A 16,291-nucleotide genomic window follows, 5' to 3' on the forward strand; every position below is an offset into this window, starting at 1 on the left:
GTGGAGGCTTAAAAAGAAGAGGGGAAAGATTTTCTTTTTATTGAATTGACTATGTGACTGAAACACCTGGGCAGAAGATGTGCTGAAGCTGGACCAGATGTTTAGGCTACCAAGAGCAAAGTCTACAGCATGTATCTTTACCTATTGATAATGTATTTCTTGAGTGCCTCAAGGTGACTGGTAGAGGGTTTTTTTTTTGAAGCTATTCATCAATGAAAAGCTGATGAAAGACCAAATTTCGGAGAAAAGCAAAATCTCAGATTCTTCTAATGATGGAGGAACGAAAGTCAATCTGACTCCTAAGTTACCAGATGGAGGCTTTAATGATAACAGTGCCTCATAAAATGAGAGGTTTTGTGTAAACTAGGGGACAACAATGACAAGTATTTCATTTTCACTGGAAGACAGTGTCCGTTTTCAGTTGCCAAGTTTCATTAATTTTAACCTATTTTGACCCAGACCTGGGAACAACAGAAATACACAGGGTTAAAAAAAAAAAAAAAACTCCCACCACACTCACCAGGAGAGAGAGTCACATCTAAGCGAACGCTCTTCCACTGTAATAAACTGGAGCCATTGTAGTGCACGGCTCGGCCATTGCTGTGAAAAAAACAAAGAGAAGTCAAAGACAAGGCTAATCAGTCAACACAGAGGAAGGTAAGTAGTGAACAGTAGCATGAGAGTAATCAGAAGAGAAATCCTAAGAGCTATTCTCATTCACTAAACATGAGTATATTTCCAGCTGGTATTTTCTACATTTTTTAGAGTAGAGATTAAAATATATTACTTTAGTTTTAAAACACCCACATCAAAAAAAAAAAAAAAAGGAAAACACCCACATCCACTACTTTTTTTTTTTTTTAATAACAGCGTTAGTAGCCACTTACTTATGGAAAAGACAAGTGCCCACTGGATTAGTCCAAGCCCCATCTCTTTTCTCTGCTTCTGTAGCAAAGCCAAAGGAAACTATTGGTCCAGTGTCATCATCACTATCTCCATAGGAAACAATTTCAATTTCCCAGTAGAAAGATGGGGCCTGAAGAAACACAAGAAGTGCGCAATCAGAGGGCTCACTGTGGGCCCTTGAACTTCCTCTTTCTCTCACATTTGAAGGAAAGAGGCAGAAGACAGTATGTCATGTGATTTCTCACCTGAATGGGCAGTGGTGAGGTGGCATAGATAAATGTGCCCCGGGGCAGACCGCCCCCAGCGCTGGGGTCAGCCAGGAAGGTGACAGAAGTGAGGTGCGATGAGAACATGCAGGCTCGGACAGGTGGAAACACTCGTGAGGGGCTCCACGTAATCTCTTTGGGCTGCATTGGGGAAAGACACCCAATTGCAAACACAAAATGGAGATGTTGAGATTTCAAGTGACATTTCTTCTTTTACAGATTTTTAACTTTCTTATCTTGAAATAATTTCAAAGCTACAGAAAAATTGCAAGAATATAGCAACTTTTGTATACTCTTACCTAGATGCACTGATTTTTTGTGATAAAATTCACATAATGTACAATTCACCCAGTTAAAGTGTACAATTTAATGGTTTTTAGTATATTCACGGAGTTGTGCAACCATCACCACAATCTAATTTTAGAACATTTCTGTCCCCCTTAAAAGAAGTGGTACCCATTAGAAGTCAATTCCCATCCTTCTCTCCTTCCCAGTCCCTGGCAACTACTTATCTGTCTGTTTTCTGTCTCTATGGATTTGCCTGCTCTGGACATTACAAGAAATGGAATCATACAATATGTGGTCTTTTGTGACTGACTTCTTTCACTTAGCATAATTCAAGGTTTATCCATATTGTAGCATGTATTACCACTTCATTAATTTTAAAGGCCGAATAATATTCCATTGTATGAATATACCCATTTTACACATTCATTCATCAGTTGATGGACATTTACGTTATTTCTACTTTTCGGCTATTATGAATAATGCTGCTAAGAACATTCACAGAATGCCAATATTGAACATTTTTGCCTCTTTTGCTTTTTTTTTCCCCAGTGAAACTTGTTTTTCCCCGTGAGTCTGCTTTTTCTTTTGTTTTATTCACTAGTTTGTTGTATATTTTATAAATTTATTTATTTATTTATTTAGTTTTGGCTGTGTTGGGTCTTCGTTTCTGTGCGAGGGCTTTCTCTAGTTGTGGCAAGCGGGGGCCACTCTTCATCGCGGTGCGCGGGCCTCTCACTATCGCGGCCTCTCTTCTTGCGGAGCACAGGCTCCAGACGTGCAGGCTCAGTAGTTGTGGCTCACGGGCCTAGTTGCTCCGTGGCATGGGGGATCTTCCCAGACCAGGGCTCGAACACGTGTCCCCTGCATTGGCAGGCAGATTCTCAACCACTGCGCCACCAGGGAAGCCCTGTTGTATATTTTAGATTGCACATATAAGTGATATCACACAGTACTGACTTTCTCTGTGCCACTTTGGCTTTTTAGTCCCTCTTTCTCTCTATGTATACTTATTATTACGAGATGAACTATAGATCTACAATTTTGAAAACGTTTTCTTTTTCTGTTATTGATAACACAGAAATTATTTACAAATCAATGAGTTCTGCTCCCCTGCTTTCGATATTCAGAATGACAAATCAATGTGCTTTGACATTCAAGGATGAGAGCATGTCATTGCAGAGCATACACCTCCAAATGGCTTTGCAAACACCCATTCTCAGTGCCATTAACGTGCTGCTTGGCATTCTGTAATTCTTAAGGCGCGTGCTGCAGACAGGCGGCAGGTGTGGAACACTGCAGAGGGCTCACCTGTCTCCGGTCAGCCTGCAGCGGAGGTGGCGGGGGCCGAGCACAGTCTCGGTAGAGCATCCTCAGCCGTTCACACTGCACTTCCACAACTGCCAGTCGCTCTCCTGGAGGGGGAGACATTGAATATGTGAAAATAAGTCCTACAACTCCTGAGAGGGCTCCAACTCTTTTGGAGTAGGGTCAGAGCAATAAAATGCTTACAAAAGAAGACTATTCAAATTCTTACAAAAGAGCAAATACCGTGAGACATCTTTGTCTACTACATGTAGCTCAGCAGCAAAGCAATGGGGTCAAGTGCATGGGCTCTGGCATTAGGCTGCCTGGATTCAGAATCTGGCTCTATTACTTGATATTTACCATCTCACTTCCAATATAGGGGTAATAATAGTACCTGTGCCTCACAGGGTGGTTGTGAAGATGAGCTAAAATAACACAAGTAGAGCCTTTAGCCAAGTCCCTGGCACAGGGCAAACACTCAATAAATGAAAGCTCTTATTATCATCTACTAAATGAAAACTACTATTCTTTTTTTTTTAATTTATTTTTGGCTGCATTGGGTCTTCATTGCTGTGTGTGGGCTTTCTCTAGTTTTGGTGAGCGGGGGCTACTCTTCGTTGAGGTGCACGGGCTTCTCATTGCGGTGGCTTCTCTTGTTGCGGAGCACGGGCTCTAGGCACGCAGGCTTCAGTAGTTGTGGCACATGGGCTTAGTAGTTGTGGCTCGCATGCTCTAGAGTGCAGGCTCAGTAGTTGTGGCACACGGGCTTAGTTGCTCCACGGCATGTGGGATCTTCCTGGGCCAGGGCTCGAATCCATGTCCCCTGCATTGGTAGGCAGATTCTTAACCACTGTGCCACCAGGGAAGTTCCTGAAAACTATTACTCTTATCATCTAAATTGATTTTCTAAAAGTCTATAACCTGTTGAACATCTCCTATGAGCAAGGCACAGTGCTAGGTGTTGGGAAATACAAAGTTAATACGAGCTGAAGCCCCCAGTCTGGGAGAGATAAGACATGTATATGCATACACACATACAATAAAGAACATAGTGCAAGGCTAGAGTGTGTTATTATGTGACATAAGACACAAACACAGGCACATATGAGTGACTTCATTCCAGGAGCTAGAAAGGCTTAATAATCAGATCTCAGAGAAGTCAGAATTTCAATAAGCAGAGAAGGAAGGGAATTCTGGATGGCTTGGCACTGTGAGACTACTCTAGAATAGTCAAGAGTTAGATGTCTCAGGAGTACCTCACATGACACACAAAAATTCAAAATGGATCAAAGACCTAAAAAACCTATAGCTAAAACTCTAACTCCTAGAAGAAAATACTGGTATAAATATTTATGACTTCAGATTAGGCAATGGTTTCTGAGATAGGATACCAAAAGCACAAGCAATGAAAGAAAATTTGAGAAACTGGATTCATAAAAATGAAAAATCTTTGTGCTTCAAAAGACACTTGAGAAAGTGAAAAGATAACCCACAGAATGGGAGGGAGTACTTATAAATCATATCTGATCAGGGACAAGTATATCTAGAATATATAAAGAACTGTTATAACTCAACAATAAAAAGACAAATAAACTAACTAAAAACAGGCAGCAAAGCTGAATAGATATTCCTCCAAAGAAGATATACAAATGGTCAATACATATGTGAAAAGATGCTCAACATCATTAGTCATTAGGGAAAGGCAAATGAGATACCATTTCACACCTACTAAGCTAGTTATAATCAAAAAGACAATACCAGTGTTGGCTAGAGTATGGAGTAACCGGGACCCTCATACGTTGCTGGTGGGAATGTAAGCACAGCCACTTTTGAAAATGGTTCCTCAAAAAAGGAAGCAGTTCCTCAAGTTAAAACATAGAATTGCTGTAAGACCCAGCAATTCCACTCCTCTATATATGCAACAGAATTGAAAACATAGTCATATACACAAAAACTTATATATGAATGTTTATAGCAGCATTATTCATAATAGCCAAAAGTTAGAAACAACACAAGTATTCATAAATTGATCAATGGATAAACAAAATGGTCTATCCATACAATGGAAAGGTATTCAGCCATGAAAAGTAATGAACTACTTGATACCTGCCACAATACGGACGAACCTTGAAAACATTATGCTAAGTGAAAGAAACCAGACACAAAAGGCCACATACTATATGATTCCATTTATATGAAATGCCCAGAACAGGCAAATCCATAGAGACAGGAAGTAGATTGACAGTTGTCAGGGGCTGAGGGAAGGGGGTGGGGATAATGAATATAGAGGGTTTTCTTTGCGGGGGGTGGTTATAAATGTTCTGGAATTAGTGATGATGGTTGCACAGCTCTGAATGTATTGGGTTGGCCAGAAAGTTCTTTAGGGTTTTTCTGTAACATCTTACGGAAAAACCTGAACGAACTTTCTGGCCAGCCCAATGTTAAAACCCACTGAATTGTACGCTTTAAAATGGTAAATCGTGTGGTATGCGAATTATATTTCAACTTAAAAAGATGTCTTAGGAAGAATAAGATGTAGTCTAATAAAAGTAAACTACAGAATATGTTTAGGATAGTAGCAAGAAAGATTTATTGACTTATACCTAGTACCTACAGACACAAGACACCTAATACAATCCAATGATATGGATTAGACAGCGATCAAAGATAAAATAGTCAAAGTGGAGCCAGGAGTGAGGCCAGGTCATGAGGTATGTGTCTAGTGTTCTTTATTTACACCTGGGAGTCAGGGACACAAGTCTAGATCTGTGCTTCCCAATAGACAAACCAAAGAAGGGGAAACTATTTAGTTATAGATTCATGGAGTCCATTACATAAATGTAAACTGACTAGTCATAAAGAGCCCAATTATTTTTAATAAACATTTTCCAATTATTTTTGCTAAAATTACTTAAAAATTATTCTGAGAGATCTTATACACAGAATGCTGGATGATACAGTGAATAACATCTGCAGCAGTGTCCTTATAATCAACCAGTAACAAGTGTCATGGAGATACTTCAATGCAGATAGGTGGAATCAGACCAAATAATAAGGGAAAAGCAATTCTTAGGAAGAAGAAAGGGAGTGGGGGCTGTTTGGCAGAGTTGAGGCATGTCTACCATGAAGTAGGCTTAACGTAAGAGGAGATTTTTATAGCATCTAGTATGAGAATAAAAAGCTCCTATGCTGGGCTTCCCTGGTGGCGCAGTGGTTGAGAATCTGCCTGCCAATGCAGGGGACACGGGTTCGAGCCCTGGTCTGGGAAGATCCCACATGCCGCGGAGCAACTAGGCCTGTGAGCCACAATTACTGAGCCTGCGCGTCTGGAGCCTGTGCTCCGCAAGAAGAGAGGCCGCGATAGTGAGAGGCCCGCAAACCGCGATGAAGAGTGGCCCCCGCTTGCCACAACTAGAGAAAGCCCTCGCACAGAAATGAAGACCCAACACAGCCATAAATAAATAAATAAATAAATAAATAAATAAATTTAAAAAAAAAAAAAAAGCTCCTATGCTACAAATTCAAGAAAGAAAAGGCTGATTGTATTGTACTTTAGCCATAGTAACAAGTAACTGCCAGACCTGGCTGTAAATTCATTCCAATCTATAAATGACAACTTAACAGTAGTAACAGCACTTAGGAAAGCCAGCCTCTCAGTGACAGCTCTATGCGCCTGACAATCAGCCACTCAAATCGGGGCTTCAGGAAGGTAACTGTGATGACAACGGGAAAATACAAAGTGCAAGAAGGAAAAGTTTGGAGAATAATGCAGATGCCTAAACACGAGATAAAAAGCACCCGACTTAAAGAGCTGGTAGTGGAGATGAACAGGAAAGAGATAAATTTCAGGAGCATTTCAAAGGAAGAATCAGATATGGCAACTGATTGGATGTGGAAGGACTCAGTGTCTGAGGGTCAGCAATAGCCCAAGCATAACCAAGAATAGGGAATTCAGAAAGGAGAGTGGATTCCAGAGTAAATGATGACTTTGGGTTTAAATGTGGTATATTCATGAGGCTGGGGCTTGCGGGGGGTTCCTTCTATGAAAAATAGCTACCAGGCCTGCACCTCAAGAGAAGGACTGCCCACAGCAGAAGCCATGAAAGCACAAGGAAGGGCAGATAAAGCAAAGAAGGTGGGTCAAGGCAAAACTTAGAGCAGTTTCTTCAAGTGAGCTGTGAGGGCCACTTGCATCACAACTGCCCAGGCCCACCCTTGACTTCTGACTTTTTGGTGGATCTTGGAAAGCATTTTAAACGTGCCTCCCAGAGATTCTTACAAACTTTCCAAGTGTGAGAACCTCTGGCTCAGGGAATGTGTACATTTAGGAAGGAGGGAGAAGAGGAAATCTGAGAGATTCTGCCTTTTGTAAGAGTATAAAAAAAAAGTTGAGAACTTTTTCGGTTTCTATGTGTCTTTTCTTCAGTTTCACAATCTGTTTCCTATGCTGTTTCAACCAAGGGATCCAGTTGACTCCTCAGGAATATTTCTTTCTTTCTTCTTCTTTTTTTTTTAGTATTTATTTATTTATTTGGCTGCATCAGGTCTTAGTTGCGGCATGCAGCATCTTCGTTGCCGCATGCAGGATCTTCGTTACAGCTGCGGGATCTTTAGTTGCAGCATGTGGGATCTAGTTCCCTGACAAGGGATCAAACCCAGACCCCCTGCATTGGGAGCCCAGAGTCTTAGACACTGGACCACCAGGGAAGTCCCCAGGAATATTTCTTTATGAGAAAAAGCTCTGTAGTGTTATCTTCCTACACCAAACGGAGTTAGGTACTCTTTTCTTTGTGTTAGAGAAGCTATAAAATTTAGCTATGAGTGAGTTAACATTACAGTGGCCAAGTCCGTGGCTTAATTCATCCCAGATGAAGTAAAATAATAAAAGGAATTCATTGAAAATTTTTTCATTTTAGAGAATCAATATATTATCGCATATACATTTTATGACACTTTCATATATGAAATTTAAAAATCTTGATACATTAAAAAATAAAAATCAGGGACTTCCCTCGTGGTGCAGTGGTTAAGAATCCACTTGCCAATGCAGGGGACACGGGTTCGAGCCCTGGTCTGGGAAGATCCCACATGCTGCGAAGCAACTAAGCCCGAGCGCCACAACCACTGAGCCGGCGCTCTAGAGCCTGCGAGCCACAGCTACTGGGCCTGTGTGCCATAACTACTGAAGACCGCACACCTAGAGCTTGTGCTCCACAACAAGAGAAGCCACCGCAATGAGAAGCCTGCGTACTGCAATGAAGAGTAGCCCCCGCTCATGGCAACTAGAGAAAGCCTATGCACAGCAACAAAGACCCAACGCAGCCAAAAAAAATAAAATTAAATTAAAAAATTTATTAAATAAATAAATAAATAAATAATCAAAGAACTCTTTCTCTTCTACCCACCACTTTGGGTCTCATTTATTAAACAGCATTTCTTTTGAGCACAGGCTATGACTCCCTAGCAGGCTATAAGAATCCACTACTGGGGCTTCCTTGGTGGCGCAGTGGTTGAGAATCCGCCTGCCAATGCAGGGGACATGGGTTCAAGCCCTGGTCCGGTAAGATCCCACATGCCGCGGAGCAACTAAGCCAGTGCACCACAACTACTGAGCCTGTGCTCTAGAGCCCACGAGCCACAACTACTGAAGCCCGTGCGCCTGGAGCCCGTGCTCCGCAACAAGAGAAGCCACCGCAATGAGAAGCCCGCGTACCGCAACGAAGAGTAGCCCCCGCTCGCCCCAGCTAGAGAAAGCCCACGTGCAGCAACGAAGACCCAACACAGCCAAAAATAAAAACAAATAAATAAATAAATTAAAAAAAAAAAAGAATCCACTACTGTGTTGAAAAGTAATTCAGATATAGGTTGTTTTTTTTTTTTTTTGCTGCATTGGGTCTTCGTTGCTGTGCACCAGCTTTCTCTAGTTGCGGCGAGCGGAGGCTACTCTTCGTTGCGGTGTGCGATCTTCTCATTGTGGTGGCTTCTCTTGCTTTGGAGCACAGGCTCTAGGCGCGTGGACTTCAGTAGTTGTGGCACACGGGCTCAGTAGTTGTGGCTCACGGGCTCTAGAGCACAGGCTCAGTAGTTGTGGTGCACTGGCTTAGTTTCTCTGCGGCATGTGGGATCTTCTCAGACCAGGGCTCGAACCCATGTCCCCTGCCTTGGCAGGCGGATTCTTAACCACTGCGCTACCAGTGAAGCCCTGTTTTTGTTTTTTTATAAATACAGGTAAATGACTCAGCAATCAGCAAACTTGGATACCAACATTTAACCTCAGAGCTCTTTCTGATAATCTAATAAATGAGTTATTAAGGACTGTTATACTTGACATAGGACAGTATTTTAGAATATAAATCGCTGTGTATAAGCTCATAGTCTTCTCTTTTGTAGCAATTAATAAGAACTTCCCTCACGTTTCTTTCCAACTCTTTCTTACCACAGGGTTCTTTTCCACAGAAAAAAATGGGTTAGTGGGTTATTATTAAAACCATTTGCTCTAAATTATTACGATTCCTGGCTTGTACATTAAGTACCAAAGTTAATTTCACAGAGTAAAACCCCTTTATTCCATAAAATGTATAAAAGATACCCAGAAAGAGTCCTATAGAATAGTAAGTGATTCATTCAGCAAGTTATATGCTTGCTAAAATCAGTCAAATAAGTCTTAGGATGCAACCTAAGCCAAGAATATTGAAAGCAGAGGCAGGGAACTACATACCACAAGTACAAAAGTAAATTATAAGCAAGTATTTAGCATAAGTAATTTCACCCAAGAAGCCGAGCACGCAAGCTCCTTTTCTTTTGTTCTTTTTCCCTTTTCTTGGGGTCTCTCTGAGGTTTTTTTTAAAAATATTTTATTTATTTATTTATTTATTTGGTTGCACGAGGCCTTAGCTGTGGCAGGCAGCATCCTTAGTTGCGGCACATGTGCTCCTTAGTTGCAGCTCACTGGCTCTTTAGTTGTGGCAGGACAACTCTTAGTTGTGGCATGCATGTGGGATCTAGTTCCCTGACCAGGGATTGAACCCAGGCCCCCTGCATTGGGAGCATGGAGTCTTAACCACTGCGCCACCAGGGAAGTCCCTCTCTGAGGATTTTTTAACAGTTGCTGACTCCACAGAACCATGCTTGTTAAGGGAAGGAGATTTGGGAAGTAAAACAGATACAGAATGAAGACAAATTAAAAAGCAAAAACAAACCAACAGAAATCACTGCCACATGAAAAAGGACAAAAATTTAAGGACAGAAAAGAGATTAGAGAGTTACTGGAAAAAAGCAAACAGCATGAGACACAGTAAATAATATAGATAACAAAAATGACCAAAAAACAAAAAAAAGGATAAAACTAAAACCATTAGGGAAGGTAAGGATATCCACTTCTTCCTTACAGTTTATGAAAATGCTAGTACTAGAGCATTGGAGAACTGCTAATCTAATTGTGAACAATTACATTTAGAGTCCTACTATGTCCTTGGGGATAAAGGGTAAATTTTCACTTTAAAAACACCCAGGCCAACTATCAATTTACAGGAAATTTGAGGACAAAAGGACACATTAAATGACACCACAGGATATAATCAGCAAAATCCAGACTGTGGGAAACTCTTCAACAAATAAGTTGCAAGGGAAGAAAAGATACTGAGGGGAATTTTTTTTAAAAAGAGATTTAAAAGACAGCAATGAATTATAATAGATGAACTTTATTTGGATCCTGATTCAAATAAACAAATGTAAGAACAAGTATTACTTTATGAGAACTTTAGAAAGTTGAACATTGACTAGATATTTAATAATATTAAAGAATTATTGTAAATTTTTTAGATGTGATACTGATACTGTGGTTATTTTAAGAGTCCTTATTTTTGAAACACATACTAAAATATTTATGTTTAAAATAAAGGAATATCTAAAAATCTGCTTAAAAATAATCCAGGATGGTGCAGCGTAGATGAAACAGGATTGGCTATGAGTTGATAACTGTTGAAACTAGATGATGGAAACGTGAGGGTTCATTATACGAAAAAAGTCTCTCTATTCTTGTATTTGTTCGAACTTTTCCATAAACACACACACACAGACACAGAGGAACACACACACACACAAAGATGGATGTTAGTGTAAATTCTTGATTCTGAATTCAAATGTGGCCAATGATAATAGTCAGAAAGTATCTGCAGCTCTAAGGACAGCTCATACATAATTCTAACTGAGAAATAAAGGCAACTAATTAATATGAATGGGGAAAAGAAAACACTCTGACATAGTGGTCCTAAAGTTAAGTTGAAAAATGCTGATTTCCTAGTTGGCATATACTGAAGGTTTTTATTTACATTTCTAGATCTGAAATGAAAGTAAATTGTGGTAAGTGTTGTGTTTATAGTTCAGCTGTTGGATGTGTACATGAAAACAGTTAACATTCCATTATCAAATTATAAATGTGCTGACAAAACTTAACACAATAGGGTAGAAAGGAAAGTAACAGGTACTTACCAGCACTGCATTCCTGGGCTACTAGGTTGAGAACTTCAACAGCTGCTGGACACTGCTGTATGAATTCTTCACAAAATAAGCTGTCTTCTAAAAGCTGGGCCATGACCAGGCATGCTCTTAATGTTAAAAGATTTACAATATTTCAAAGTCATCAATGGTCATTCTCTAAAAAGTCAACTGTGAAAAACATTTCAATCAATTTTATCCTCTAATTTAAACAAGGTTCAAACTCCCCACTCCTCTTGCTTTTTTTCTGAGCTGGACTGGCTGGGAAGTACGTAACTTCTCTTTTCCCCGCATAGTAACTGCTGACACTGCGTGCACAATCGGAAAAGGGAAAAATGGCTGCCATCTCCCTAAATGAAGTCACCAAGTGCCAGGAGAGAAATCAGCACCATCTCGTAACAGCTCTTCCTAACCTGTGCTCCACGGGCAATATTAATGTTCTGGGAACAAGAGAGGTCCAAACGCTTGGGAAATCTGTATGCTGATCTCTCTCACCTGATTCCAAACACACATTAGAACTTTCTGATAAGTTTCATTGTCAAAAGAAACTTGTTGTTGTTTAATTGTAAATAAACGTATTTTCTTTCCAACTCCAACACTTGTGAGCATTCCCTCATTTTCTCCTCAGCAGTTTGGAAAGCAGATGGACCAGATAGGTACTAATGTGGTCCGAACCACTTTACAAAAGGCAAAGCTGCAGAAGAATTCCTGTGACAGGACAAAGTTCTTTAACCAAAGCAAATCAGTGGAGCCTTATGTATGTGCTCTATATATCAATCATATTTAGTTTATTTACTTTCTTAGGGAAACAGCTAAACTTTATTTCAAAGTGCAGAAACTGGGGAATGCAACAAAAACCATAGTAAACATAGCACAAGAGGATGGTTTCTGTTACTCAGTTTGGCATGAAGTTCATGCTGCAGACCCACTAAGCCTGGTGCAGAGGGGCCCACGGAAGACCCCTGTCTCTGTGCCTGCACCACCTCAGCACATGAGGGGATCTTTGGAGGGTGCTCACCTTGTTCTTATTTCAGCCAGGAGCCGAACGACTGCCATCACAGGAGCTGACCCATCTCCTGTTGCAGGAAGTGAGGTATGAATAGAGAGACTTCCCTCCTGAGGAAGCAACATGGACTGGACTGCCTGTACTACCTTCTCAGTAATGGACAGTTTATGAAGAGGCAATGCCTGATGGCGGTGGGGGAAGGGGCATGGCAAAAAGTTAAATTCAAGTAGTTAGTTTATAAGAAATGAGGGTGTTATTATCATCTGGAGTTAATTCTCAAAATTTCAGTTAAAAAGAATCAAATCACCATACAGAATTGCAAGCTAGACCCAAACAATTAAACATACAATACACTGTGGAATATTCCAAACCAAAGAAATGAATTTTGTCATCTAGGTAAAAATTTCCACACAAATGTTACTATTAAATGATTATGCCCAATAGGTAAATACACGTCACAAGTAAAATTTAAGAAAACCAAGTATTTGTGCTTCTGTACTGTGTATGTGCATATTACTCATTACAGTACGGTTACCATCTGCAGTAACATTTTAAGATGCATTTAAAAATCACCTTACCTCTGATCTTGGAACACAAAGTCTAGACAATGGAATAGTCAGTGTGTCTGATGCTTGCGACGTCTTTCTACAGTCTATGGGTGGGAATTTGACTGTAGCTATACCTTCCTGTTCATTGATAGAAGCCACTGCTCCGACGCTTCCTGATATTCCTCTACCTAAAACCTAGAGACACAGAGGGATTAGCACTACCTACCAGCTCTGATGGTGTGAGCAATTATCTGATGTGACAAGTGGGAAGAGGAAATTTACAGCTGTCATTACCAGCATTACAGTAATAGTTTCTTATAACGCAGATACCAAGCCCTGAACATGAGTTAAAATAATAGGTCCTAAAACCTTACATCAAGGTGATCACAGTATGATACAAATTCAAACTTGCAATTCTAAAATATTGCCAATATTAACACCACCACAGGACACAAGTATTGTAGTTAACATTACACGGTATTGTACTAATATCTGACTAATCTGCAGCATAGTGTGGATTAGAAGTCACGAGTTTCTTAGCTTAAAGGAACAAGGATTTTTGTCCAACTGGGTGGATGATACTTGTCTTAGAGATGAGCAATTAATCAATGGACTTATATACAGGGGAAAGCGATGACTTGGGGAAACGGTGGCTGGTTACCTGAACCTCAGACCCTATCTTGATTGTCTCTTTGAAGCCTCCAAGTGCACACAGTGCAGCGACAGCCTGGCGGGCGATTCTCTGAAGTTTGGCGAGTTTTCTGCCACTACTGCTGCCATTTTCCAGAATGCTTTCTGCATATTTCCCCAATTGTGGAATGTACATCAGCGCACGAGACAGAACCTAAATGTAAGAAGCAGCCCATGCAGTGGGAGATAAAGCTCTGGTTGTTTTGATACTAAGCATGATGCAGTGTCTACAACAGTGCTTGGGTCCCAAGTGCTAAAGGAACTCTGGATATGGGAGGGATGAAATAATTATCAGGTATGACCACTGACATTCTTGGCATATTTGCCTTATGTGATTGGACAGAACTGGAAATACACAACCTCAAAATATGGGAGAATCAAACACTGTTAATAAAACCCCTAAACTAAAGCAAAAATTTATCTGCAGGAAAACCTTAACAGCATACTGCCTACATCTCAACACCCAAGTATCTTTAGGACACGTTATAAGGTGTTCACATCACGAATGACTGGGAAAAGGGAAATTGATTACCAAACCCTAGTTTTCAGGAAACTGAACTATTGTTTGTAAAGATGAATTACTGACAGAGCACTCAGTGTAAATCACACAGAGGCCTCCTTAGGACTTAGTAAGTACACTTAACAAATCCAATAAACCAAGGCTGCATGATTTCCTAATGCTAGTACCAATCGAATACAAGCAAGAAGGAGAAACAAGGAGTGCCATTCTTTTCCTGAGAACACTAGCCTGCCTTCTGTGAAATCAGAACTGACCGTGAAAAGAGATGTGGGTTAACAGAGTTGAAGCTACTGAATCAAAGCAAATTTCAGGGAAAACACAGTTAACAAGTTTATCTGGCCAGTTTGGGAACTCTCTCTTTGTTAGAATGTCCTTTGCTAGAACAGAACATTAACTTCTGTCTTGCTTCCTCTTTTAAGCAGCAACAGCGTACTAGCCTTCTCTGCTGTCGTGGTCCATATCTGAGCAGCATTTGACTCAGGCGCCATCAGCAAGCTGTGAAGCAAGGCGATCACTTCTGCGGCCATGCTGTTTGCCACATGCCCACTGATGAAAGGTCGGACAGGGTCGGTCCTGCAAGTGTCAACAGGGAAAAGTGTCAGTGCCCAGTGATGGTGAATAAGGCAGACGAGTGGCTTCAGGCTCGGCACCAGATGCAAACATTTTCTAGTTATAAATACTGGAAAAAGTGGGTTTCGGTGACTCCCCTTCTTTCTGGTAACTGAAGAAGCCTTGGAAACAATGGACCCCAAACCTTTAACTGTATAAACCATCGTGATCAAGGAAAGGACCTACACTACATCTGCCTCTGGCTGGCAAGCACAGAACCTCACACAAACTTCCCAGGGGCAACACGCATTTATCCTTCCTCCAACTAGAAAGAAGCTTCTGTGTACAGCTGGGATGGTGACAAGTATTGTTTGGATGAAGTAAAGGCAGCAAGGACAGAGTTTACTATTTCTACTACTCAAAAAAACTATAGCTGGTGCTCCTGGTGGTGGCCTTTCTCAGAAAAACAATCCTCCAGCCACAGATGTCCATTCAGCCCGGAGGGCCTCCCTATTCGTCCCTCACAACCTCGGATCCACCTGGATGGTCACCACTTTCTAACCTGACTTTGAGAACAGCTACTACAACGGATGGGTATTTTAAGCCCTAAGATCTCATTTCCAGCAGGTCAAGGGGAGGATGTAAAATTAAAACCCTCGAAACAAATCCTTTACAAAGTAAGTCTGAGAAGAGTGCAGACAGCTTCCACCCTGTGAAAGGTTTTACCTGGCAAGTTCAGAGTTCCTCTCTCGGCAAATGGAAGTTTGGGCGGTTTTCTTCTTGTCCCCTGTGGACAGTCCACTCACAGTCTCTGGGTTGAGTGACTCCACGGGTGGCCCGACGCTGACGATGAGGCCTGACTGTGCCCACTTGGTTGCTTTTCGCAGAGCAGCTGCCGCCTCTTCTGTAATCACCTCACAGCAGCCACCCTGGGGATCAGATTGAAGACATTCATGATATTCTTTTCGCTCTTCTCAGCACTATACTTTAAAAAAATCTGTTTCCCCTAATCCAGGCTCATTTTTATAAATTCATATATTAAAATATTATATGTAGAAAGTTAAATCTCCACAAACATCCTTTGTCCTCACCCAGTCAGAGATCACTGTTAGTCCTCTAGAATTTTTTCCATGCAGATTCTGACATACATAATCATAGGCCACGCTACAGTTTTCATTTCTTTTTTATCAGTTATCAAAACATCATGAATTTTTATAATTGATATGAACCTGATACCATAAAATATCATGAATATCCACGTCTATATATTTAGACCTACCTGATTATTTTTATAGTTGTACAGTATTTCATTATAGGAATGTAATAATTTCTTTAACAAATCCCCTATTTATGGGTACACAGATTCTACTTTGTTTTTTACAAACAGAACTGCCAAGGACAGGCTTGTCTCTGGATACTTGAAAATGCCTATTTACCCTCACCTTGGCAATAATGGGTACCATCGATCTTAACATTATCAGTGCGACAGGTAAAAATGATAACACTACTGTTGTTTTATTACTCCCCTTTAATTATTTATCGTGTAATCTGTGAGCCTGAGCATATTTTTATATTTTCATGGACTTTTTTGTCTTTATTTCTTATTATCTATTATTATTACTCTTTTAATCTTTCACCCTATGGTCACTTTTTTTTGATCACTTTTAAAGAATTTTTAGGCTGTAGAACTTTCTTAACAGAGCTAAGAAAATTTCTA

General features: G+C 40.6%; 1 protein-coding gene across 7 annotated transcripts in view; it reads right to left on the reverse strand.

Annotated features, from left to right (window-relative positions):
• The window catches only part of HECTD4 (HECT domain E3 ubiquitin protein ligase 4), a 195,166-nt gene that overhangs the window by 55,459 nt on the left and 123,416 nt on the right, over positions 1 to 16,291 (reverse strand). For all 7 annotated transcript variants that reach the window (XM_082353642.1, XM_082353640.1, XM_082353641.1 and 4 more), the window contains 10 exons: positions 15,301 to 15,503; positions 14,463 to 14,598; positions 13,477 to 13,659; positions 12,846 to 13,010; positions 12,280 to 12,449; positions 11,256 to 11,371; positions 2,769 to 2,872; positions 1,152 to 1,313; positions 888 to 1,036; positions 521 to 600 (listed from right to left, as the gene is read on the reverse strand). In XM_082353642.1, coding sequence (XP_082209768.1) covers positions 521 to 600; positions 888 to 1,036; positions 1,152 to 1,313; positions 2,769 to 2,872; positions 11,256 to 11,371; positions 12,280 to 12,449; positions 12,846 to 13,010; positions 13,477 to 13,659; positions 14,463 to 14,598; positions 15,301 to 15,503 — 1,468 coding nt within the window. The remainder of the gene's footprint in view (positions 1 to 520; positions 601 to 887; positions 1,037 to 1,151; positions 1,314 to 2,768; positions 2,873 to 11,255; positions 11,372 to 12,279; positions 12,450 to 12,845; positions 13,011 to 13,476; positions 13,660 to 14,462; positions 14,599 to 15,300; positions 15,504 to 16,291) is intronic.

This window comes from Balaenoptera borealis (genome assembly GCF_965194805.1).
Source record: "Balaenoptera borealis genome assembly, chromosome: 14".
Lineage (NCBI taxonomy): Eukaryota > Metazoa > Chordata > Mammalia > Artiodactyla > Balaenopteridae > Balaenoptera > Balaenoptera borealis.